Source organism: Monodon monoceros, unplaced genomic scaffold, assembly GCF_005190385.1.
Source record: "Monodon monoceros isolate NGI ecotype Baffin Bay Population unplaced genomic scaffold, NGI_Narwhal_1 Super_Scaffold_13, whole genome shotgun sequence".
NCBI lineage: Eukaryota > Metazoa > Chordata > Mammalia > Artiodactyla > Monodontidae > Monodon > Monodon monoceros.
In genome coordinates, this window is record NW_021703769.1 from 14,536,798 (window position 1) to 14,561,593 (window position 24,796).

Sequence of the window (24,796 nt, forward strand, 5' to 3'; positions counted from 1 at the left end):
AGACAATAAACCAATATTAAATAGGAATAAGATCTATAAAGAAAATTAACCAGGCTGATGTGATTGAGAGTTAACTCCTAGGTAGGCAGGGAAGGCCTCTCTGAAGAAGGGCCATTTAAGCTGAGACCAAAATGACAAGGAGCCAAGCCATGAGAAGATCAGAGGGAAAAGCATTCTAGGCAGAGGGAACAGCAACTACAAAGGACCTGAGCAAAGAATTTCACTTGCATGTTCAAGGAACCAAAAAGTCAGTGTGGGGGCTCCCTGGTGGCACACTGGTTGAGAGTCCGCCTGCCGATGCAGGGGATGCGGGTTCGTGCCCCGGTCCGGGAGGATCCCACATGCCGCAGAGCGGCTGGGCCTGTGAGCCATGGCCGCTGAGCCTGCGCGTCCGGAGCCTGTGCTCCGCAGCCGCAACAGTGAGAGGCCTGCGTACCGGAAAAAAAAAAAAAAGTCAGTGTGGCTGGAGCAGAAGGAAAAAGCTGAGAGTGGTGGGAAAGGAGACAGGAAAAGGTCCTTTCATGTGTCTAGAAATCAGGGCATGGAGGCAGTTTATTTCAAGTGTGGTGGAAAGCCACTGAATGATGGCTAAATGATGCTAATAATTGTAGTGACTTTTTGAGCCCTTAATAAATGCCAGGTGCTTACTAAGCCCTTTACATGCATTAACTCATTTAATCCTCACAAGCCACCCTAAGAAGGAGGTACTTTGATTGTCCTCATTTTATAGATGAGGAAACAAAGGCCCATGGAGGTTAAACCACTGGCCCAGTGTCACACTGCTACATTTAAAGTTCACTGGGGCTGCTCTGGGGACAGTAAAGTACAGGGGCCAAGACCCTGTAAGAGATAACAATGATACAAAGACAGCTTGCATTCCAGTTAAGAAAACGAGAGGAAAGAAAAACTAACATTCGCCAGGTTTTCTGCTTCAGCCAGACTCCGGGAAGAGTGAGGGTTACTAGAGTTCAAAGGCGTATAGGCACTTCCTCTTCTGGATATCCTTAGCACTTTCTCTGTTCCCCTCCTACACCCTTTCTGCCTTGTTTGCTTGTGATCTGTGCCCCTAATCACAATAGCTAAGCTAGCATTTATTGGTTAATGGCGTTAATGGTGTGCCGTTATCATGCCCGGCACATGCACTATGCCTGTTTAATTTATTCTTGCAATAATCTAATTGTATCCATTTGAGGATGTGGAAATTGAGGCTTACAGCTGCTAAAGTAAGGGGTCCAAGGTCATACATCTAAAAACTGACAGTCTAGGATTTGAACCCTTCGAACACAGTCAAAGCACTTAACTACTGGGCTGTAAACACTCACTTCTGACCTCCCACCCTGCCATGAACAGTCTCTGAGCTCCCCAGTAGTAGCCAAGGATTGTCTTTACCTCTAGTTTCCTGCTAAAGAGGGTTCATAATAATGCCAACCTCACAGGTTGTTAAGAAGATTAAACAGGGCTTCCCTGGTGGCGCAGTGGTTAAGAATCCACCTGCCAGTGCAGGGGACAGGGGTTCGAGCCCTGGCCCGGGAAAATCCCACGCGCCGCAGAGCAACTAAGCCCAGGCACCACAACTACTGAGCCCGTGTGCCACAACTACTGAAGCCCGCGCACCTAGAGCCCGTGCTCTGCAACAAGAGAAGCCATGACAATGAGGACTCTGCGCACCACAACGAAGAGTAGCCCCCGCTCACCGCGACTAGAGAAAGCCCGTGCCCAGCAACAAAGACCCAACGCAGTCAAAAATAAATACAAACAAAAAAATAAATAAATAAAAGAAGATAAAACAAGTTAATCTAGATCTCGGGTGACCAACCATCCTGGTTTCCCTGGGACTGAGGGGGCTCCCTGGAAGGGAGACTTTCTGTTTCAAAATCTGGGTAAGTTCTGGGCAAATTAGGAGGAATTGGTCATCATGCCTGGATTCGTGCTTTGTGCTAAATATATGTTCAACAGACATTAATCATCGTTTCTCCTTTCCACTTTCATGCATTTGATAACAAAGAGGTAGCAAGCACCCACTCTGTGCCCATCCTAGGAGCTGGGAACACCGATAGGCAGTACATGTGCAGAGAACCTAGCTCCAAAGTCTCACCAAAAATCCACAGTCCCTGGGGAAATGCCAAACCTCTCTCCAGGTGATTCCCGCAGCTTGTGTGCTGTCTTCCTGGGCTGGCAGTATTTGGATGAACCCCAGTGGGAGAGGTCCCTGGGCCCTTAAGGTCCGCAGGCAGTGACACAGAGACAGTGGGCGTGGGGTGGCCATGGGGCTTCCCATAGTGAAACCTGGCAAAGAGAGGTACTGAGATGATTCTGGGTGGAAGGGAAGGAAAAAAACGTGCCTTGGGCATTGACTCTGTGGCTTGCCCTGGGCCCAAGAGGTAGTTCCTATTGTCACACACATTTTGCTGGATGAGGAAACTGAGGCTCAGGAACCCAAGTGAAATGACTTGTTCGAGATCATGCAGGAGAAGATGGGTAACCGGAATTTGAACCAAGGTCCCAGCAAAGCAGGGATTACTGGGGTTGGGCGGGCTGACTTCTGCACTTCCCTCCCTCCTGCCGGGCTTGGGTCCCCCACTTGTCTTGACAACGGCCAGGCTTGTCACGGGGCTCCGTACAGCCCTCTCCACCCTCCCGGCTGCCAGCGTCCCGCCCCATTCCCTCCCAACCCCTGAGGGAGGAGGGGAGAGTGGGAGAGAGGAGGGGGGTCGGGGAGGCCCGTCTTTATAAAGGCGGCTGGAACAGCGCTGCCCGCCAGACCCCGCCGCCTGGATCCCCTGCTTTACCCGCCGCCCCACGTGACCGCGCCGACCACCAGCTCCACCTTTGAGTGAGTTGGGGCGCGTCCCCATCCACCTCCAGACCCTCGCCCGGCCGCGTGGTCTACTGAGCCCGGGGTGGGGAAGAGAGCCCCTGAAGGAGGGCGCTGAAACGGGGGGCACCAGGCAGAAGCCCGACGACAGGTATTTAGGACCTGGAGGAGCCGGGAGACCCGGGAGCCGGAGGTCGGGCCGGCAGCTTTCTCCCTTGGCTCCTCCGGCTCGGGGCCTAGGAGACCGCAAGCCACCCCCGAGGAATGCGCGTGCAGCCGTTCCCATGGTAACGTGCAAGCCGCGCCCGCCCGCCGCAGAGGAAGAGGGAGGTTGTTGGGAGAGGGAGGGAGGTTGTTGGTCCCCGGGAGGTCCAAACTCGTCATGCGGTGGTTGCAAAAGCGAGCCGAGGAGGTCCCCTTCCTCTCCCCCGTGCCCCAAATCCTCTGGGAGCCAGAGCGCACGTCGCATGAGCCTCAGTTTCCGCGTCTGTCAAATGGAGGCAATGTAATTGGTTCCAAGTTCCCCGAAGAGCTATCTCAAGCTTAACGATCCCGGCCAGCCCCCTCTTTTGGTTGGCCATCCGAGGAGTGGGTTTTAGAGGCCCGGATGACTCCCGCGATCCCACCCCACCCCCAGGCTCGCTCGCCATGGCCCTCTTCGGGGCCCTGTTTCTAGCGCTGCTGGCTGGCGCTCAGGCTGAGCTCCCCGGCTGCAAGATCCGCATCACCTCCAAGGCGCTCGAGCTAGGTAAGAGTGGGGGCGGGCCGGGGCGGCTGTGGGTGGAGTCGCACCGGCAGGGCGTGCAGGAGCTAAGGGTCTCACTGCTGCTTCAGTGAAGCAGGAGGGTTTGCGCTTCCTGGAGCAAGAGCTGGAGACCATCACCATTCCGGACCTGCGGGGCCGAGAGGGCCACTTCTACTACAATATTTCTGAGTAAGTGGGGGCCGAGGGGGCGGGGTCTTGGTAGGGGGCGGGGCTTAGGAAATACCTACGGAGTCTCGAAGACGGGATGCCTGAGCGTAATGTGGGCGTGGCCAAATCGAGGAGGCTGGACTTAAGACACAGAATGAGGCCCGAAAAGATAAAGGCCTAGACTGCCTACAGAGGCGGGACCAAGGAGGTCGGGACCGAGAAAAGTGAAGCCTAACCTGTGGAACTGAGGCTGGCCAAAGAGCTCCAGAGAGGCGGAGTCAAGAAAATTGCCGGTGGATGAGAGTGGGATGTAGGCCACCCGGGTGGAGCTAATGGGAGAGGCCAGAGGAACCAGAGATAAAGGCCTGTGGTTTAGGATAATGGGGACAGGGTCTAGCAATCCCAGGGTGGGGAAGGGAAGGAAGGCTTCTGAAAGAGGGGGTGAAGCTCACATTTAACACCTGGGTCATGAGAAGTTAGTCTCTGACCCACCCAAGTCCAAGTTTTCGCCACCCAAGCACAGGTTGGGTACGTGAGGGGCAATGGAAGAATTCATTCTACCCACGCCAGCTTCCCCAGGCCTGGACTGGAAGAGGAGGGAATGAATTTGCTGTGGTTGGGTGGGGTCCCCTTTTCTTTGTCCTGAATTTGACCCTGAGGTCTCCTCCCACAGGGTGAAGGTCATGGAGCTGCAGCTGACGTCCTCTGAGCTCCATTTCCAGCCAGAGCAGGAGCTCATGCTACAGATCAACAATGGCTCCTTGGGGCTGCGCTTCCGGAGACAGCTCCTCTACTGGTTCTTGTGAGGACCTGGCACCCTCAGGGCAGTGGAGGGCGGATCAGGAGGACTGGGGGTGCTGTGGAGCTGTGGGCAATCCTTTAGCCTTTTTTTTTTTTTTTCCTTGCTGCGTTGGGTCTTCGTTGCTGCGCGCGGGCTTTCTCTAGTTGCGGCGAGCGGGGTTGACTCTGTTGCGGTGCGCGGGCTTCTCACTGCGGTGGCTTCTCTCGTTGTGGAGCACGGGCTCTAGAGCGCAGGCTCAGTAGTTGTGGCGCAAGGGCTTAGCTGCTCCGCAGCATGTGGGACCTTCCCAGACCAGGGATCAAACCCGTGTCCCCTGCATTGACAGGCGGATTCTTGACCACTGCGCCACCAGGGAAGTCCCCCTTAGCCTTTCTGAGCCTCAGTTTCCTCATCTGTACAATAGGGACAATCTTACCCAATTCATAGAATGTCCGGTATACTGTGCAGAAGTAAATAAAGTCTTATTAAGAGCAGTCATGATGTAGGGGGGTGGGGAGGAGGGCAGTGAAGACTTGGTTAAGCTCTAAGCCAGAGTGAACATTAACCCCCCCCACCCCACCCCCACCCCCACCCCCACCGCAGCTACGATGGGGGATATATCAACGCCTCTGCCGAGGGTGTGTCCATCCACACCACTTTGCAGCTCTCCCGGGATCCCACTGGCCGGATCAAAGTGTCCAACGTCTCCTGCCAGGCCTCTGTCTCCAGAATGCATGCAGCCTTTGGGGGAACCTTCAAGTAAGCCCCGTCCCCAACCCCAGTGCACGCCATTTGAGACCCACAGCCCATCTGCTTAGTGCAATGCACAATGTGCAGGCTTGGGAGTCAGACTAACTGGGTCTAAATCTCAGCGCCACCACTTCCTGGCTGTGTGACCTTGGGCAAGTCGCTGAAGCTCTGTAAGATGGGGATGGTAATAGGACCTACTTTATGAGATGTGAGGACTGTTTATCTTAATCTATATAAAAATATTTAAAACAGTACCTGACATATAGTATGGGCTAGCCACTTAGATAAGAACCATTGAGAGGACCAGCGTACACAGTGGTGTACTTGGGTGGGTGTGTACTTGCTTCTCAATAATTGGTAGCTCTTACTACTAATAACAAAAATAATAACATAGTTCCAGGTTTGGGGCTGAGAAGGGGAATTTGTGCTGGTTCTGGAAGAGGGTGGGGGAGAGAAAATGGTGGATTTATTATCTGGTGTTGGTCAATTTGGTCAATTTTTTATTTATTCAACGAAGTGTAGGCCAGGCCCTGAGGATTTAAAAAGGAGCACAGAGCCTGACTGGAGGGACAAAACATTTGTCGTTGGGGCCTTGAGAGAGGGACCAAGAAAGTACTCTGGAGAAGGGAGGTTCAGAGGAGGGTAATCCAGGAGGACTGCCTGGAAGAGGAAGCATCTGCACCCAGACGGGGAAATACAGGACAGGAGCATTGAGGGTGTAAGGGAGGACATGAGTAAGCATATGGAGCTGAGGATGCTCAGAGGAGATTTGAGGAACTCTGGGTAGATTCATTTGGCTGGTGGGGGACAGGGTGGGAGAGGAGGTCTTGAGAATCAGCCTGGAGAAGGGGATTTGAGCCCAAGTCATGGAAAACCTCCACTAAAGAGGTGGTAATTTAAGTCAAAGTAGGGGTATTTCCCCCACCCCTCACCATCTCTGGATGCTGTGATTTCTCCCAGACCTGGGTTGGGGGTGGGGCAGGGTCTGGATTCACCTGGCCTCTCCTCTCCTCACAGGAAGGTGTATGAATTCCTCTCCATGTTCATCACCTCAGGGATGCGCTTCCTCCTCAACCAGCAGGTGTGGGCAGTGGCGAGTGGGGGGCAGGTGGTGTTGGGGGACAGCGGGGGTGGGCGTGCCCTCTCTTTCGAAGACCCTGACTCTGGCCCCCACCTCCCAGATCTGCCCCGTGCTCTACCATGCAGGAACCGTGCTTCTCAACTCCCTGCTGGACACCGTGCCTGGTGAGTTGGTGCGGGTGGGACCGAGAGCTCTGGGCCTGGCCTTGGATCTGGAGTGGGGCTGGGGAGGAGGCTGAGTGCACAGCTATCAGGTAGCACCTGAGTAGGCCCCTTCCAAGCCCTGTGATGGAACAGCCCTGGGTTCAAATGTGGCCTCTGCCTTCCTGCGTGACCCAAGGTAAGTACTCACTTCTCTCACTTGGTTTCCTTGCCTGGCTGAGGACCACTCCCCTGGGTTGCTGAGGGTTGACTGAGGGCATGGCTGTCAAGATCCTTAATATGTGCTTGCTGTTGGGGCCTCATTTGTGTTCATCACCGGGCACTTAATAGGAGCTCAATTAACATGAATTCTCTTTTCCTAAGCTATGAGATCATCACGCCACATACAAGGGGCACAGGACAGGAAGGAGAAGGCAGGGGAAACCAATGAGAGAAGGGAATCCCTTGCCATCTTGTTTAGTGACTTGATGAAACCTATGTACTGATAGTAGTAGTAGTAGTAATAACAACAACAACAATAATAAGGACTTCCCTGGCGGTTGAGTGGTTAGGACTCGGCGGTTTCACGGCTGTGGCCCTGGGTTTAATCCCTGGTCGGGGAACTAAGATCCCGAAAGCCACCCAGTGTGGCCGCCCCCCCGCAAAAAAAAAAACCCGAAGAAACAAAACCACCACAAAATTCCCACAATAATAACAGCTAACATTGTTGAGCACTTCCTGCACACCAGGCACTAAATGCTTTCCACGTAAAACTAATTTGATCCTCATAACAACCCTATGAGGGGAGTATTAGGATCACCATTCTATGAACGAGCAACTGAGGCCCAGAGAGCTTAAGCACCCTGCCCAGCATCATACAGCTTTGCGGGACTCAAGCCCCTCCCCACAGTGCGCAGCGCTGTGGACGAGCTCGTTGGCATTGACTACTCCCTCGTGAAGGATCCCGTGGCCTCCGCCAGCAGTCTGGACATGGAATTCCGGGTGAGCTGTCTGGCTGGTGTGTGTAACCAGACCCCCTCCTTCTCCCCTACATTGCTGGTTTTAGTTCCCTAAAGCACAGCTCTGATGCGGCCCCTCCATTGCTGGGGATGCGGTGGCTTCCCACTGGCTACAGAATCAGGTTCAACTCCTGAGTCTGGCACTCAGCCTTGTTCATCTTGTCTGGCCCCGACTTTCTCACTTCATCCTGTTCCTCTGCAGCTACTAGTTCCAAAAAATGCCCTTCGCTTCCTACCTCAGGGCCTTTGCTCATGCTGTCTTCCCCCATCTTCCCTGAAGGAATTGAACATTCAGCTCTAACGCACACAATCTCATTTCATCCTCTCACAACCCTGTAAATCAGGTAGTGACGTTATACTCATTTTAGGGATGTGGAGACTTGCTCAGGGAGGCGATGGCACCTGTCCAAGGCCACTCAACTAGTATGTGGCCATTACCATTGCCCCTCCCAGTGGAGTGTAGTGGAGTTTCAGAGCACAGACTCTGGAGCCTAGAATGCCTGAAGGTCAGCTCCCAGCTCTGCCACTTACTAGCTGTGTGATCTTAAGCCAGTGGCTTAACCTTTCTATGCCTGTTTCCTAATACGTAAATGGAAATAATACAGTAGGAAAAGATAATCTCGGGACTTCCCTGGCAGTCCAGTGGTTAGGACTCCACGCTTCCACTGCAGGGGGCACAGGTTCGATCCCTGCTCAGGGAATTAAGATCCCACAGGCCGCGTGGCAAGGCCAAACAATTAAGAAAAAAAAAAGAGAAGATAATCTCATGGGATGTTATGTGGATTAAAGGAGTTGGTCTAGGTAAGGGGCACAGAAGAACTACTGTGTACGTGTAGGCAGCAGCTGCCATCATTACTACCATCTAGTCTCAAGGCCCACTCAAGCACTACCTCCTCCTTGAACCCTTTGCTGAGCCTCCCTTCTCCAGTCTGATGGGATTGCTCCCTTGAAGCACTCCTGCTACCCTCCTTTCCATGCTTTTTAAGAAAAGTACCTGTTGAGTCCCCCAAGGACAGCAACCGGGTCCAACCCCCCACCATCCCCACAGGGCCTGGAGACATCTGGGTGCTGGGCTAGTCTGCCTTGGCCCTGACCCTGATCCTCCAACCCCAGGGGGCCTTCTTTCCCCTGGCCGAGGGCAACTGGAGCCTGCGCAATCGGGCGGTGGAGCCCCAGCTGCCCGAGGAAGAGCGGATGGTATACGTGGCCTTCTCTGAGTTCTTCTTCGACTCTGCCATGGAGAGCTACTTCCAGGCAGGGGCCCTGAAGCTGTCGCTGGTGGGGGCCAAGGTATGCCAGGGTCTGTCTGTGGGATGGGCAAGAGGGGGCCTGTGATGGAACTTCTGCCTTATCCCCAATTCCCCGGTCCAGGTGCCCCATGATCTGGACATGCTGCTGAGAGCCACCTACTTTGGGAACATCGTCCTGCTGGTGAGTGTCAGCAGGAGGTAGGAACCTGGCCAGGAGGGTGGGCACGCCATCCGCACACCGTGATGGGACCAGTGAGGCAAGTAGAGCCCCCAGTGGCAGCTGTGGAGTAGACAGAAGGCCTGGCCTCCTGCCTGTGGGCACATCTGCTCACTTGGCCAAGCCTGTTTCCAGGTCTGTGAAGGGGGCTTGCTGCCCCCGCTCCGTCTCCTTCATGAAGCCATGATGAGGGTGGGCCGAGAGCCCAAGCTCGGCCAGTGTAGGGGCTTTCACAGCGACTGATGTATTATCCTTTTTGCTTATCTTCCCTTGTTTAATGGGGAGTTAAAATTTTTAAAGAAATAGTTCAGTGATCATTAAAGGACCTGTCCTTGGTTCTACCTTGTAAATGATGGAGCTGAGATTTGAACCCAGATAGGAATCTGTGTGATTCCAAGTCACCCTGCCTCTCTCCTCTATACTATGCAACCTCCCAGGGTTGTCATGAAGATTAAATGAATTAATACATTTGGAGCAATTACAACAACAGAGGAAGTGCTCAGTCAACACCATCTGCTCTGAATGCTATCCTTGTCATCATCATGATCGTGGCCCAGTGTTGTTAAGAGCATGGACTCTATTGCCAGACTGCCTGGGTCTGAGTCCCAGTTCTGCAACTAAATAACAACTTGGACAAGTTGCTTAACCTCTCTGTGCCTCAATTTCCCCATCTCAAAAATGGGTGTAATTTAATACCTGCTTCACACAGTTATTGTGAGGTTTAAATGAGCTAATACATGTGAAGTGTTTGGTGAAAAGTAAGCACTTGGTCACTACACTGCCTGTAGAAGAAATAGCTCAGCAGTTTCAAGAAAAGAGATATGGCATGGAGCTTGAGATTTTTTTTTTGGCCACGCTGTGCGGCTTGCGGGATCCTAGTTCCCCGACCAGGGATTGAACCTGGGGCCACGGCAGTGAAAGCGCCGAGTCCTAACCACTGGACTACCAGGGAATTCCCTGGGATATTTAACGCAAAGAGACTGTCCCGGAGGAGTCTGGATTGGAGATGGGTCCTGAATACTGAGAACTCAGGAAAGCAGAAAGAGAAGGAAGGAGGCATTCCTAGAATGAAACATTCCCTTGTCTGAGCAAAGGCAGAGGCTGGACACAGTTCTGGAGGGTTCCAGAAGCCAGACCAGTCTTCCCATTTGTGTCTCTGGGCTCCCAGACGGTACAGCCACCCCCTCCTCCCCGGGGACTCAACAGGGAGGAGGACTTGACCCATCTGGAACTTGACCTGTCCTCCCTGCTCTGTCCCCAGAGCCCGGCAGTGATCGACTCTCCACTGAAGCTGGAGCTGCGGGTCACGGCGCCACCACGCTGTACCATCAAGCCCTCGGGCACCACCATCTCTGTCACTGCCAGTGTCACAATCGCCCTGGTCCCACCCGACCAGCCCGAGGTCAAGCTGTCCAGCATGACCATGGTACGGACACCAGCGTTGGGGCTGTGAGGGATCGGGGAGGAGGACTGCGGACACCCTTTGGGGCCGTAACACCACCCTCCCTACCTTCCTACACAGGATGCCCGTCTCAGTGCCAAGATGGCACTCCAGGGGAAGGTGCTGCGCACACAGCTGGACCTGCGCAGGTGGGCGAGCCTGTAACCTCTCTGAGCCTCAGTGTCTTCAGGATAATCACACCTGCCCAAAAATACTGGGGAGCTAAAATGCAGTCATACCTATAAGCCACTGGAGAGCTGGGGTCTTGTTAACGCATAAAAACTGTTTCATTTTAGTGTCGTTTCTCTGCATTCTCACCACCCAGAGCAGGTATTATGAGAGATGACCAAGCTGGCCCAGCAAGGTTAAATGACACACCTACAGTCACACAGCAAAGTGCATGAAAACATGGATTTTGCACATCTTAGCTTTGTGATCTTAAAACAAGTCACTTTATCTTTCTGAGCTTCATTTTCTTCATGCATTAAATATAGAAAATAGTAGCACCTACTTTCCAAGGACGTGCCGTCTAATGTAGCAGACACTAGGCACATGTGGCTACTTACATTTAATTACAATTAAATAGTTCCTCGGTTGTTCATTTCTATAACCACATGTAGCTAATGGTTACTGTGTGGACAGTGCAGATACAGAACATTTTACAGAAAGTTCTATTGGACAGCGTTGTTCTGGGGAGTTAAATGAGATAACGCAGGGTAGAGGTTAAGAGTCTAGATTCTGGAGACAGGTTCTGCAGTTTGCCAGCTATGTGACCTTATGCAAATTACTTAATCTCTCTGGGCCTCATTTGCCTCCTCTATAAAGTGCAAATTGTAATAATGCCTGTTTCTTAGGGTTGTTATGAGGTGGCATTTTAAGATAGTTTAATAATATTTAACTTTTTAACATGCACAGTATCTGGCAGGGAGTAAGCACTGAAAGTTTTGCTAAATAAATGTAAACAACACATGTAAAGCCATCAGCATAAGTCTAGCTTATAGGAGGTACTCCACAAATAAAAGGTAGCAGACTTGAAATTAAACAAACAAACCAAAAAAACTGGAAAAAAAAGTAGCAGACTTGGAGAAAAGGCGACTCAAAGAGGGAGAAATGACTCACCCAAGGATACACACCTGGAAATTGGTAGAACCCCCTGGAAAGGTTTGTAGGTGTAACATGTAAGGCTGAAACTCAGGGGCTTTGGGTGGGTAGAGGCCTGAGTGGCCTGGAGAAGGTGGAGCTTCCAAGGGCTCGTGCCCACTGGACCCTTCTTTTTTCCCCACAGGTTCCGAATCTACTCAAACCAGTCTGCATTAGAGTCGCTGGCAGTGAGCTGGGAATTGAGGGGGGGGGGCAGGGCTGGGATTGAGGTGGGCAGCGAAGGCGAGCCCACCCTCTACAGGCTGCCCTAACTTCCTCCCTCCTCCCTCCCAGCTGATCCCACTGCAGGCCCCTCTGAAGACCATGTTGCAGATTGGGGTGATGCCCATGCTTAATGGTAGGGCTGGGGGAAGTGAGGAGGGAGGGGGAAAGGACAGGGGAGCCAGGTGGGCCCAGATTGAGCTGGCTGTTCCCATCCACAGAGCGGACCTGGCGTGGGGTGCAGATCCCACTCCCCGAGGGTATTGATTTTGTGCGCGAGGTGGTGACAAACCACGCGGTGAGTAGGGGTGCGATGGGGAAGGAGGGCAGAGCCTTCCCCTTCCTCTACAGCTCTCGTGTGCCCTCCGTGACCTGATCCTAGCTTCTCCCTTATCAACTGCCTCTTCTTATTTTAATCTTACATCAGATTTGTCCAGCCCTTTGCACTGGCTGTGTCCTCACCTTGGAACACTCTTCCCTGATTCTACCCTCAGTGCCTACTAATCTTTCAGGTCTTAGCTAAGAGCTCATCTCCTCCAGGAAGCCCTCCTTGACCTCCACAGGTTGTGCTCCTGCAGCCTGTTTCAGCACCCTTCATAGGGAGTTATAAGAACCGCTCTGCTCCTCCACCTCTCCCACTAGATTGAGGCCAGGGACTCTTGTCTCCGTCTCTAAACCCTGCTCTCGGTAATGGAATGAAGAGACTCCCTTCTCTGCCTCCCTGCACAGGGTTTCCTCACCATCGGGGCTGACCTCCACTTTGCCAAAGGGCTGCGAGAGGTGATTGAGAAGAACCGGCCTGCCAACACCGGGGACCCCCGAGCACCCAGTGCCCCGCCACCCTCCATGACAGCTGTCTGAGTCCTCAACCCCGACCCTGGCAGCTGCATTCAGGACTCCACCGTCTCTCATCCCCTCCCTCACCCCATCACAGCCTCTAGTGTCCTCTAACCCCCAGTGCCACAGAGAAGATGGGGTTTTAAGCTGTACCCAATTTAATTCCATAATCACAGTCAATCCATCAATTACAGTCCGTCCACCCTCCCCGTGGGCTGTCCTGAGCTCTGTTGTGTTCCTGGGATGCGATCAGTGCATTGAGGGCATTCTTTAAGCAGGGAGGGGACCAGGCCTCACCCCAGTGAGTTATAAAGTGCAAACTCCCCCCAGACTGTATATGTGAGGCGCTGGGGCCAGGTCTGGGATGCACAGGGCTGCGGAGGCGGGTGGGGTCAGTTCTGGAGGCAGGGATCTGCCCCACAGGGGCATTTTGTATAAAGGAGGACCTCCCTTCTGGCAGGAGAGGCTGGGAAGGGCTGGATCAGGCAGTGGGGGGCTGCTCCCATGGTCATCAGTATGGCTGCTTATTCAGGAAGCGGGAGAACATGGTGAGGGCAGCCTGGGGCTTGTCAGTGGGGACCATGTGTCCGGCACCCTGAAGGGCAAAGCTTCGTGAGATTCCTTCCTTGTACAACCCCTGCCCTTGGGTGCTTCCTTCATCCTACTGGACCCCTCTAGCTAGTGACCTTCCTGCTCCCCCAATCCATCTGTTTTTCCCATCTTCCCCCGAAAACTTGCCCTTCCATGGGCCAGATGGTAACCCAGCATAAAAGGAGGTCAGAAGGAAAGGACAGGTGGGTCCTGCCCCATCCCCCCAGCCACCCTAGTCCTCACCAGGCCCAGGCCCTACCTTGATGGTAAGAAAGGCGATGTGGGAGAACTCCTTCACGAAGCCAGCGATCTGCTCTCCACTGTCCCCGTAGTCCACCAACCAGGGCCGGCGCTGTACCTCCATCTGCCCCACCAGGAAAGACTTAGCAGCCTGTAGCTGCCCCGTCATCTCTGCTCACAGCCACCAGCAAGACCTCAGGGGCCGGGAACTCCTCCAGGTTTGCCCCCTCTGTCTGCCAGAGCCACGCTGCACTACCCCTGTACCGGCCCAACCCCAGGGCTGGGACCCCGGGCTCACCTTCTGGTTGAGGGAATCCACAAACCACTCATCTCCCATGAAATTGCAGGCCATGTCCACATCTCCGTTGTACAGCAGGATCCGGTATTTCTGAAGCAGGGCAGGGGAAAAATGGGGGGTTTGGAATAAGCCCAAACCCCAGCCCTTCCCCAGTTCAAGCCCTACCCCTCAAGGAATTCAAGAGGCCCAGCTAAACAGCATAAACCAGGAAACGCTTGTGTTTTCTGACCACTTCCTACCTGCCCGGTGCTCTGCTAAATGCTTTCCCTATGAAGGTAGTAGATACCATCAATAACCCCATTTTATGGATGGGGAAATCAAGTCTCAAGATATAGGAGAAACTTGCCCAGAGTCACCTGGCTAGTAGGCTAGTAAAGGGACTTGTGCTCAGGCAGTCTGCTCGAACCACTGTGCTATACAGAACCTGGTCCTACCCCCGCTCTGCCAGTATCTCCTGGGTGACCTTGGACAAGGCCCTCTCCCACCTCAGACCCCAGTCTGCCTCTCTGTAACACGATCTGACTAGCTCTTCTCACCCTAATGGCTCCTTGGCTGATGCGGACCTCTCTGCCCCCTCCAGCAGAGCAGCATAAGGTGGGGACAGAGCCAGGTTCAAATCCTGACCCTGCTGACCACAGGACCTAGGGCAAGTGACTTCACTTCCTGGAGTTTCAGCTTCCCCTGTCCCGAGTGGCACCCTGAAGGAGCCCCCGCCTCGCCACACTGCTCCAGGGTCCTGAGGCTGCTGGTGGACCCAGCTGTGCTGGCCCCACTCACCTGTGCGGCCAGCAGCTTCAGGTACTGGGAACACATGGTTTGGTAGAGACGGCGGTACTGGATATTCACCAGGAAGCTACAGGAGCACGCGGGCAGGAAGACCAGGTCCAGGTTGGGAGAGAAAAAGGGACAATAGATCAGACGCCCTCCCCTATCCCCTCCTATTCCCAAGCTCCAGCCTAAGAGGCAGATAGCTGAGATTCAGTCCCTCCTTGGGCATGTAACCTCTCTAGGACTTATCTAGATGGGGGGGAGGGGCTGGAATTCAGAGGTCCCCAACTCTCCTCCATTTAGAAATGTACAGGGACACTTTGTTACATGGCTGGGCTGCACTGGCATGAGTGCATAAGGGCTCGTGCTGACCAATCAGAATGGAACTGAGTGGCCCCTGCTGTGCCAGGCGTCACCCTCTTACTTGTAGGGGTCATAGGAGATGTGGGCAGCTAGGGTGGTACTGGAGTCAGGGAGGGGCTGGGGATGGGAATGTCTTTTTACTAAATACCATTTAAGTAATTGATACTTTAACAACCAATGTGGCTGCTTAAGAATGAAGTGGCTGGGACTTCCCTGGTGGTCCAGTGGTAAAGAATCCGCCTTCCAATGCAGGGGACATGGGTTGGATCCCTGGTCGGGGAACTAAGATCCCACATGCCTCGGGGCAACTAAGCCGGTGCCACAACTACTGAGCTCGCACGCCTCAACGAGGCAGCCTGCATGCCGCAAACTATAGAGCCCATGCGCCGCAACTAGAGAGAAGCCCGTGCGCTGCAACGAAGACCTGACACAGCCAAGGATTAAAAAAAAAAAAAAAAAAAAAAGAATGAAGTGGCTGGGGGAATTCCCTGGAGGCCCAGTGGTTAGGACTCCTGCGTTTTCACTGCCAAGGGCTCGGGTTCAATCCCTGGTTGGGAACTCAAAAAAACAAAAAAAAAGAATGAGGTGGCTGAATATCAATCAACTTCGGGGGGGTCAGAGACCTTGAACATCCTATTGTACAATTCAGTCACACCCCAAACACCCTCTGTGTCCCCACTGAGAAACCCTAGCCAAAGGATCCCTGGGAACAACAGCCCGCCACCCCCCAGGCCACAAGCGGTCACAGAAACCCACTTGCACACGTCCCAGCGGGGCAGCTGCTCGGGGATGTGGAGGGCCTTCCGCACGAGAGGGTTGTTGAGGTAGGTGGAGGCGGCTGTGGTGTTGGTGCAGGGGGGGTCCAGGCGCACCTCTCCCGCAGAACGCAGCAGTGCCTGGGGGGGCACAGAGGGTCAGGATCTTTGCTTCCCTGCCCTGTCCCTCCCCACCCTGCTGGGAGGTAAGCGTGGGCCCTTGCACACCTGATGCCACATCTGCTTGGATGGCAGGCGAGTGAAGATGTTGCCCAGATCCTGGACCACGACAGTGTCCTTCTCGTACCTGCAAGTGAGGTCGGGGGATGAGTGCCTGAGCCTCCAGATGGGACTGGGGTTGGCCCAAGGGGCACACGGCAGGGCCCACCTGAGATGGCTGGGCACCCCCCCAGCACATGGAGCGTAGAGGTTGTAGACGTTGAGGCCGGAGCTGCCCACAATGTGGGACACTTCCTGAAGCTGCAATGATACCCCAAAAGCCACCATGCTTTACAGAATCCTGGCCTCCCCATGACCTCCCCAACAGCGCCCTAAGATTTATTGCTCTCCTGCTTCGCTTGGTCACTACCCTTTCCCCCCTTTCTTCACAGGCAGGGAAACTGAGGCTCAGTGGAAGGAATCTGCTAGTCCCGGGTCCAAATCCTAAGGCCTCTACTTCCTAGCACTGTGACTTCAGGCAAGTGACTTCGACACGCTTGGCCTGTTTCCTTATCTGGAAAATGTGCCTAATACCATCTCCCTTGAAGGAGACTCTTGAAGATGGAACAATCCACACTGCCATAGCTGAGCACAGTCCTGGCACATCGAAGACGATGGATGAGTGAGAAGCCCTTTCCCCTCACAGGGAAGTCACAGGAAGTGGTGTGGGAACACATCCATACTCATGTGTCCCAGAGGACATCGAATTGCTGAAGGGTGCAGGATAGGAAACAACAGGGGGATGAGGGGGAGGAGTCCTCAAAGGGGATGTGGTCCCCTTCTCAGGATGGGGGCTGTCAGGGGTGACGGAGGGCAGGGGCAGAACCTCACATTGGTCACGCATTGTGGGTCTTTGTTGTCGTAGAAGTTACACTTGTTTTGAGAGCAGCAGTGGGTCTGGAGGGAAGACCAGAGCCTGTAGGAGATGAGTGAGATTTGCTGAGGCCCATGGTGGGCAGAGAAGGCGAACACCCCATCTTCTCAACCTCCCATCACGGCCTGGACCCAAGGGATCTAATCCCAGGGAACAATGACATTTATCACAGGGCGTGGTATGTAGCTCCCAAACCTGGCTGCCCTGGGCCATGCTGCAGCCCTCCTTCGTCCCTTTACACTCTGATGTCTATGCTTTGGCCTTTCAGCACCAAAACCTTTCTAGCAAACCCAGCCCCGCCTTCTGCTCATCAACCAGGGTAGGACCCAGGATATCATGTGCCTGGCGGACAGACCTGAGGTCCCATGACCTGCTGCGCCCCAGAGATTGCCCAACGGTCCCCTCCCATACCTGTTTCCCAGAAGGCCATGGTAGTAGGCGAAATAGACCAGGGAGTTGTCATTCTGCTCATAGCAGGAGAGTCCATTGCCCACAGCCAGCCCCTGTGAAACACCCAGGGCGTTAGCTCATCTGGACGGTGAGGAAGAAGAGCCTCCCTTGACCCGCACCCAGACCTTCAGCAGTCTGGAAACTGAAACCCAGGCTGGCTTGTGGGAGTGGGTGGGGGCGGGGGAGGCCACTCAACGTAAAGAATGGAGCTGGCAGCTTGAGGAGTAGGTTCCCTGTTGTGGAAGGCACACAGGCCGGGGAGAGGCCAGCTAGTGGCAGGAATGTTATGAAGGAAGACTGGGTTGGAATGGAGGCGCTGACCTGTGTGACCTTTGCTAACCACAAGGCTATGACCCCAATACGCCTCCCTTCCCTCCTGCAGCCTCCCTGCACCTGAAGGTTCATGCTGGGATCCTGCATGACCAACACTGCCAGGGTGGGGATGTAGATGCCGGCATAGCTCTCTCCCGTCAGGAAAAGCTCGTTGTCCTTGTATTCCGGGAAGAGGCGGAAGAAATCTTTAAGGGCTTCAAAATTGCTCTGGGCCACCTGGGGATGGCAGGATGGAGGGAATCGGGAAGTGTTGGTGTTTGAGCTAGAAAGAATCTCAGGGATAATGACACCAACGCATCCTGTTTGTGCAACAGGATGTGACTTGTCCAAACCACACCACCTAGCACGCAACAGAGCCACAGATGGACTCCAAGGGCATGCTCTTTCTCTCCCCGCATCATGCCACCCAGCAAGGCTGGGGCACGTGGGCAGGCAGCGGACTCACCTCGGTGTCATTGGTTGCATAAGACTTGTCATCGGAGTAGGAAAAGCCCACCCCAGCTGGGGACTCGAGGTATAACACATTGGCAATCTACAGGGGAAGTGGAAACGGGCTAAGGAGGGCTCCCCACCCCATCCCAGTGCCCAGACACCCCCACAGGACCCACAGAGGCGGCGATACCAGGTTCCAGGAATAGGGGTTGTACTCCAGAGTGGCACCATCTGGCTGGATCTGCGGAGGAAAGAGATGGCTAAGTCCCAAGAGCCAGCTGGGGGGAGGGAAAGGGCCACCGTGCTGAGTACTGTACAATCGGGCAAAATCCCTGAAAGGTACTAAGAGTCAAGCCAATGGTACAGATGAAGAAACTGAGGCTCAGGAAACGGACACATCTTCAGAAGATCACAAAGTCCTTTTCTCCTTCTTCCCCGCTTCTTTCCTTTGGGAACTGTCCCCTCCCTGCCCCTTACCAGGGGTTACTGAGCTGCTTTCCACTCACCAGGAAGGGGCCGTGCTCGGTGAGGAGGCCATCTAGGGAGCTACAGCCCGGCCCTCCATTGAGCCACAGCACCACAGGGCTGCTCTTGGGATCCTTCTGGGACTCCACAAACCTGGGAGGGAGTCAGGCTAGGATGGGTGCAGGTGGGGGGAGGGCTCCTTCCAGCCCTCCCTGCTCCCAGGCTCCTTCAGGGCTCTTAAGAACACCCCCAACCCCACCCCACCCCCACGCCCAGGCTTCCCTGGTGGCGCAGTGGTTGAGAATCCGTCTGCCAATGCAGGCGACAAGGGTTCGATCCCTGGTCCGGGAAGATCCCACATGCCGCGGGGCAACTAAGCCCGTGAGCCACAACCACAGAGCCTGCGCCCTAGAGCCCGCGAGCCACAACTACTGAGCCCACAAGCCACAACTACTGAAGCCCGCGCGCCTTGAGCCGGTGCTCCACAACAAGAGAAGCCACTGCAATGAGAAACCCGCGCACCGCAACGAAGAGTAGCCCCCACTCGCCACAACTAGAGAAAGCCAGCGCGCAGCAACGAAGACCCAACACAGCCAAAATAAGTAAATAAATAAAACAAATTTATATTAAAAAAAAAAGAACCCCCCCTCCCTATCATCTCCCCCGGTGGGCATCGCAGTGTCCCTCCCAACCCCGCCCTGGAAGGCAGGGCTGCAGACCAGTAGTGGAGGTGCTTGGAGCCGGAGCCTCTGAGGTAGCCAGAGTACTGGCGGAAAGACGGCTGCTTGGCCAGCCCTGGCAGGTACTGGATCTCGTCGTGGTCGGGGGCTGCCTCGCTTCGGGGCGCCCAGGAGAGCAGCAGCAGCAGGAGGAATGGCGGCGACAGCGCGGCTCGGACCATCTGCGGCAGGAAGCGGGTGCCGGCTGTTTACTCGCTCGCTCGCTGCTCAGCCGCCCCTGGGGAAGAGCTGGCGGCTCATCAGCGAGGGAAGCCCAGGCCCAGTCCCAGCTCCCACCCGCTGAGCTTCCTCCGCCGCGCCGCGCCGCGCTGCGCCCCGCCCCGGGGGCTCCTGGATCCCTTCCAGCCTCCGGGATCTCTTCCAGCCTCCGGATTCCCCTCACCTCTGCTCCCTCGCGTCCTTGCTCTCCCGGAGGTGGCCCGCGATGGGAAGTCATGTGTACTCCGAGTCACGTGTGCTCCAGCGTCATGTGACAGTCTTCTTCCTGCCCATCCCGCCCCCACGTCCCCGAGCACCCGGAAGACGGAGGGGGTTGGTGGCGGCGGCGGTCAAACCAGGTGAAGGTCCGTGGGCCTCGCAGGTCGTATCCCGGGCGCCGGCGGTCAGATGACCCAGGTGTGGATGGCCAGGATCCCCCAGCCTCCCGGGGACTCCGTTCTAAGCGGGATGGCTGAGCCAGCGGCGCTAGGACCCCTGGGCAGAGCCTCGGGGAAGGGAGTCAGGGGGGAAGTACTTTACATGGTGCCCCCGCGGTCACCATCTGAGCCCGCTGCCCAAAATAGCCCCCGGCGCCCGCTGGCCTGCCTCATGGCTGGGAGATGGCTGCTGCCTCCGACCCCGTGGAATTGGGTGCGCCCGGGGGCCCCGCGCGCCCCGAGCCCCCTCCCACCCGCTTCCACTCGGTACACGGTGCCAACATCCGCGTGGACCCCTCCGGGACGCGGGCCACACGCGTGGAGAGCTTCGCCCACGGCGTGTGCTTCAGTCGCGAGCCGCTGGCCCCCGGCCAGGTGTTCCTGGTGGAGATCGAGGAGAAAGAGCTGGGCTGGTGCGGGCACCTGCGCCTCGGCCTGACTGCGCTGGACCCCGCCAGTCTGGCCGCCGTGCCCGAGTTTTCGCTGCCCGACCTGGTCAGCCTCGGCCACACCTGGGTCTTCGCCATCACGCGCCATCACAACCGCGTGCCCCGGGAGGGCCGCCCGGAGGCGGAGGCGCTGGCCCCCAGCTGCCCCCCAGCCCTCCTGGTGGAACCGCATCTGTGCATTGAGCAGTTTCGCATTCCCCGCGACCGCCTGGTGGGCCGCAGCCGTCCCGGGCTGTACAGCCACCTCTTGGACCAGCTCTATGAGCTGAACATGCTGCCTCCGACTGCGCGTCGGAGCCGCCTGGGCGTTCTCTTCTGCCCGCGCCCCGACGGCACGGCTGACATGCATATCGTCATCAACGGCGAGGACATGGGCCCCAGCGCCCGGGGGCTGCCAGCCGCCCAGCCCCTCTACGCGGTGGTGGACGTCTTCGCCTCCACCAAGAGCGTGCGCCTGGTCCAGGTCGAGTATGGCTGTAGGTATCCCACACCCTGGGCAGCGACCCCTCCTGGCCTAGTGTTGGGACAGGAACCTGCTAGGACTCCTGAAACAGGTAGCAAGGCCTTGGTTTGTCCAGCATTATTTTAGAAGCTGGGGAATCTGACTTCAGATTCTGCCTCTACTTGTGACCTTGGACAAGTCACTTTCCCTGGCTCTGGGCCTCAATTTACCCACCTTGGCTGTGATTGGTTAGGATGCCCTCTAACTCCCTTTCCGGCTTTGCCAATATTTTCTGCATTAACCTAGGGCATGAATTCTACACCGATTTTAGATTTTGGTCCTCTTTGAGAATTATGTGCTCTTTTATTAGACAAATGCTCATCGATTTGGGCATACCAGTTTAAAGGCATCACTTTTAAACCCCATGTGAGAGCTTCTTAATCCTGAGGTCTGGTTCATGATAGCCCTGTTAAGCCTTTTATTTATCCATCTGATGACATTTTACGAATACAGTGAACGAGAACCCTCTCTGTGTCGGGCCTGTGCAGGAGGCTGGGGGTTGCACAGGTAAATCAGATGCCACCCCTGACCCCAGAAGCTGCTAAGCGAGGGGGAAGGGAGCAGGATGGGTGCTATAATGGAAATAGGGCTGCAGAACTGGGAAAGTGTTGCAAAAGAGGTGCTTATCTCAGTCCTGTGAATAGCCCCATGCCAGGCTGGGCCTGGAGAGTGAAGGGACTTGCCCAAGTTAACGACAAAGAGGGGACCAAGACCTAGATCTAGGTCTCAGCCTCGGCCCAACCCTCCCGTTCCTTTTGCCTTTGACAACCTTCTTTCCACAGTGCCGTCCCTGCAGACCCTGTGCCGCCTCGTGATCCAGAGGAGTGTGGTGCACCGGTTGGCCATTGATGGGCTCCACCTGCCCAAAGGACTTAAGGATTTCTGCAAGTATGAGTGAAGGCCTGCAGCCACCCTGGAGCAGGGCCACGTGAATGCATCCTGGCCCCAGAGGTGTGGCTGCCCTGAAGCTGGCCATACTGATACCAGCCAGGATGGAAATAAACACAGTCGTTGCTGATGCTGATCCTTGGAGGGTCTCCTTGCCCCTGAAGCCTGTGAGGGGCACTTCTTTGAGAATCACTGGGAGTCAGCAGGGTAGGCGAGAGAATGAGAGAGCATTTTGACATCACCTAGACCAGTGGTTCCTAGCCTGGCTACTTATTATCTGGGATACTTAGATTGCTGGTGCCCCAGACGCCATCTCTGGAGATTCTCATTTGATTTGTCAAAGGATGAGGGCTAGACATTGTTTTTGTAAAAGCTCCCCTAGAGATTCTAAGGTACAGCCAGGCTTGAGAAGCATTTCCCTAGAACAGAGGTCTCAAGTTTGGCACATGTTATAACCACTTGAGGAACTTTGAAAAAATACTGCTAACTGGGATTATGATTTAATTGACCCTGGGATAAGTCTGGGCATCAGGATTTCTAAAAGCTTCCAAAAGCATCTAATGTGCAGCTCGGGATGAGAACCAGTGCCCTAGACCAAGTACTTCATTTCACAGATGGGAACCTGAAGCCCAGAGATGGGAATGTATTTGTCCAAGGTCACACAGCAAATGAATGAATGCAGAGTATTCCTTCTCTCACCCTACAGGGCACAAAGCATCAGACTCCTTTAATTGTATCGCTGATCATTTGCTTCCACACAAATGATCTTATTTGACCCTCATAACTTCTGGTGAGGTAGTGGGCAGTCATTACCCCCTTCTTACAGCTGAGGATGTCAAGGAACAAAACTGTCCAGGTGACTTGCCCAAGGTAAAGGCAAGAACCTAGAATGCCCAGTTCCTGGTCCAGTGCACTTTAACCCCATCCATTGTCATGTACACATTCTAGAATGAACAGGTCAATGCCGTGAGCTGGGTTCCAGGTGTAAAAGGGAGGGACTATGAGGTGACATTCTAGAAGGGCGGAGAGGGTAGGACAGAAGGCAGATGACTGTTCCCTCACAAACAGGGGCTTCAGAGCAGCCATGTCCTATTTCATGTCTCCACAAACTCATCCAGGTCTTCCACCTTCCGGCCAAGGTGAGAGGGGGCTCCTGGAACTGGAGGGTGTACTACAACTTCCCGAGAACCTGCTTCCTGGCTCTGGGGGAGGTGGAGGTTCTGCTGGGCATTTTGGGGCTGGACCTGGAGTCACTTCTCTTGGAAGAAAGCTATTCCAGAAGTCCTTGCCAATAGCTACCCACTTGCTCATTCATTCATTCAGCAAACACTTCTCCATTACCTGTCTGCATTAGGGACTGACTGGGGCTGTGGCTATGAGTAAAACCTAATTCCCAACCACGGGACAGCCCTCTTGGGCTGGTCTTAATTGCCCCTGATCCCAGAGCTCCGCTCCTATGCCCTGCCCCTCAGGGCCTCCTCCGCAAAGAGACCAAGAATAACATTCCATCCCATTCCTGTCTCTGCAGGTGGGGCTGCTTCTCTGGGCTCATCCCTACAGGACTACATCCTCTATAGTCCTGTAGAGCCAGTGGTGGTGGCCTCTGGTGGACAAGGCCCACTGAGCCAGAAAGCTGAGCAGGCGACACCAGTGCCTGAAGTGCCAGAAGCCAGGGGCTGCCCTGGGGGGGCTAGCTGGGAGCCACTGCAGCGGAAGGAGTACAGCCGGTACTGCCACAAATTCCCCCACGCGAGGCAGCCGGAGCGCCTGGGCTGGGAGGATGGCTGCTCCAGAAGCAGAGCTCCCTACCTGGGCGGCCCCAGCAGGCCTGGGCCCCTGCTGCTGTGTGGGCTGCCCTCTGAGACAGGAGGGAAAGAGGTCGGCTCCCAGCCCGACATCTGCATCCTTACCTTGGCCATGATGATCGCTGGCATCCCCACCGTGCCTGTCCCAGGCCTACGGGAAGAGGACCTGATCCGGGCAGCTCAAGCTTTCATGATGGCCCATCTGGAGCCAGCGGGGGCTGTGGCGGGGGCACGGTGGCCCTAGTGAGATCCCGGAGGGGCCAGCCTCCTGGTTCCTTCTTGTAGTGGGATGAAATAGCACCAGACACATAGGGTGGCTTCTCCATATGGTTTTTGGGCAGGCAGGGTTGGTGGGTGTCTATGGCAGGGATGCGGATAGGGTGGTTTGAGCCATTCTGACAAACACCAGCCCATCAGGGTCCAGACCCCAGGAAGTTTCCAGAAACTGTTAAGCCATGCCATAGGTCTTGTCAGATTGCTTACAATGAAAATTACCAAGGTAGGAGGCCCTGCTTGGAGAGTGGAGGCTTCTTTTTGTACTGTTTTGGTACTTGATCAAAAGTTCTTGTACAAAGCCCTAGGCAAGGTGACTTTTCCTCTTGCCTTTTGTTTCTCACCCTGCTGAGGACAGGTGATAGGACCATAGGCAAGGAAGGAAAATTATCTCTTACTTGAGCACCCACTGGGCATCAGGCCCATTACATGCCCACTTAACCTTTAATCTTACCAGTGCTCTGGGGATCTCCATTTTTACAGATGAACAAATTGAGGCTTAGAGAGGTGACGTGACTTAAGTCACATAGCTAGTAAAAGGCAGCACCAGCCCTCAAAAATCAGACAGGGAAGATACCAGGATTTGCATGTAATGTCAGACTCCAAAGTCTATTCTTTCCATAGTATTTCCTAAACTGCTTTCTACAAGACAAAAAACTAGACAAATGCTGAAACAGACAACATTCAACTTTAATGACCTCAGGATGGGGCAGGGTGAGGGGCGGTGAGGCTGGGAGCCTGGCTGAGCCTCTGCCTCTGGGGGCCTTTTCCTCTGTGGGTGAGGTGTCATCTCATGACTGGGGAAGCTGTTACCAAGTCCCGACCCTTGATCTCCACTCAGTGTCTTATCCCTTATCTTAGAGCAGGGGTTACCTGTTTTTATAAAGCCCTTGAGCTAAGAACAGTTTTTACCTTTTGAAAAGGTTGTTAAAAAGGAAAAAAAAAAAAAAACCCCACACAACAAAAACAAAGAACCAGGAATATACAACAGAGGCTCTACGTGGCCAGCAAGTCTAGAATATTTGCTAGCGGGCCCTTTATGGGAAACGTTTGCCGCCTCCTGTCCTAGGGAACTAGACACATTGTAGGTAGCAGGCTGCAGTGGAAGAG

General features: G+C 54.7%; 4 protein-coding genes and 1 non-coding gene across 10 annotated transcripts; 3 read left to right on the plus strand and 2 right to left on the minus strand.

Moving 5' to 3' along the window:
• The first annotated feature begins 2,720 nt into the window (after nt 1-2,720).
• PLTP (phospholipid transfer protein) lies at nt 2,721-12,830 on the plus strand. Of its 4 annotated transcripts, XM_029219749.1 has the most exons (16): nt 2,721-2,833; nt 3,453-3,563; nt 3,650-3,749; nt 4,402-4,530; nt 5,113-5,268; nt 6,277-6,340; nt 6,441-6,504; nt 7,391-7,482; nt 8,613-8,789; nt 8,871-8,930; nt 10,228-10,392; nt 10,489-10,556; nt 11,693-11,735; nt 11,842-11,905; nt 11,991-12,067; nt 12,499-12,830. In XM_029219749.1, exons 2-16 carry the CDS (start codon nt 3,464-3,466, stop codon nt 12,628-12,630), a joined length of 1,491 nt encoding a protein of 496 aa, XP_029075582.1. In that variant the 5' UTR covers nt 2,721-2,833; nt 3,453-3,463; the 3' UTR covers nt 12,631-12,830. The 4 variants fall into 4 exon arrangements, with proteins under 4 accessions (XP_029075582.1, XP_029075583.1, XP_029075584.1 ...); XM_029219750.1 differs by lacking the exon at nt 2,721-2,833 and having other exon boundaries at nt 2,876-3,563; XM_029219751.1 differs by lacking the exons at nt 2,721-2,833; nt 3,453-3,563; nt 3,650-3,749 and adding an exon at nt 3,839-4,038 and having other exon boundaries at nt 12,499-12,810.
• TRNAE-UUC lies at nt 9,846-9,918 on the minus strand. Its single transcript has one exon. It is a non-coding gene; the product is annotated as a tRNA-Glu (tRNA).
• Nucleotides 12,747-20,806, minus strand: CTSA (cathepsin A). 2 transcript variants are annotated; one of them, XM_029219754.1, is made up of 15 exons: nt 19,517-20,806; nt 19,114-19,295; nt 18,436-18,547; nt 18,120-18,170; nt 17,943-18,029; nt 17,558-17,713; nt 17,126-17,217; nt 16,672-16,756; nt 16,010-16,101; nt 15,850-15,928; nt 15,623-15,762; nt 14,513-14,588; nt 13,736-13,825; nt 13,457-13,561; nt 12,747-13,201 (listed from the first exon to the last, which is right to left on the minus strand). In XM_029219754.1, the coding sequence occupies exons 1-15, from the start codon at nt 19,568-19,570 to the stop codon at nt 13,118-13,120; spliced, it is 1,485 nt and encodes a 494-aa protein (XP_029075587.1). In that variant the 5' UTR covers nt 19,571-20,806; the 3' UTR covers nt 12,747-13,117. The 2 variants fall into 2 exon arrangements, with proteins under 2 accessions (XP_029075587.1, XP_029075588.1); XM_029219755.1 differs by lacking the exon at nt 19,517-20,806 and adding an exon at nt 19,411-19,497 and having other exon boundaries at nt 12,751-13,201.
• Nucleotides 19,672-23,236, plus strand: NEURL2 (neuralized E3 ubiquitin protein ligase 2). 2 transcript variants are annotated; one of them, XM_029219757.1, is made up of 2 exons: nt 19,672-20,694; nt 21,503-23,236. In XM_029219757.1, the coding sequence occupies exons 1-2, from the start codon at nt 19,953-19,955 to the stop codon at nt 21,616-21,618; spliced, it is 858 nt and encodes a 285-aa protein (XP_029075590.1). In that variant the 5' UTR covers nt 19,672-19,952; the 3' UTR covers nt 21,619-23,236. The 2 variants fall into 2 exon arrangements, with proteins under 2 accessions (XP_029075590.1, XP_029075591.1); XM_029219758.1 differs by having other exon boundaries at nt 19,933-20,681.
• On the plus strand, nt 22,693-23,691 carry SPATA25 (spermatogenesis associated 25). The gene is made up of 2 exons (XM_029219759.1): nt 22,693-22,747; nt 23,137-23,691. Exons 1-2 carry the CDS (start codon nt 22,693-22,695, stop codon nt 23,655-23,657), a joined length of 576 nt encoding a protein of 191 aa, XP_029075592.1. The 3' UTR covers nt 23,658-23,691.
• The last annotated feature ends 1,105 nt before the right edge of the window (nt 23,692-24,796 follow it).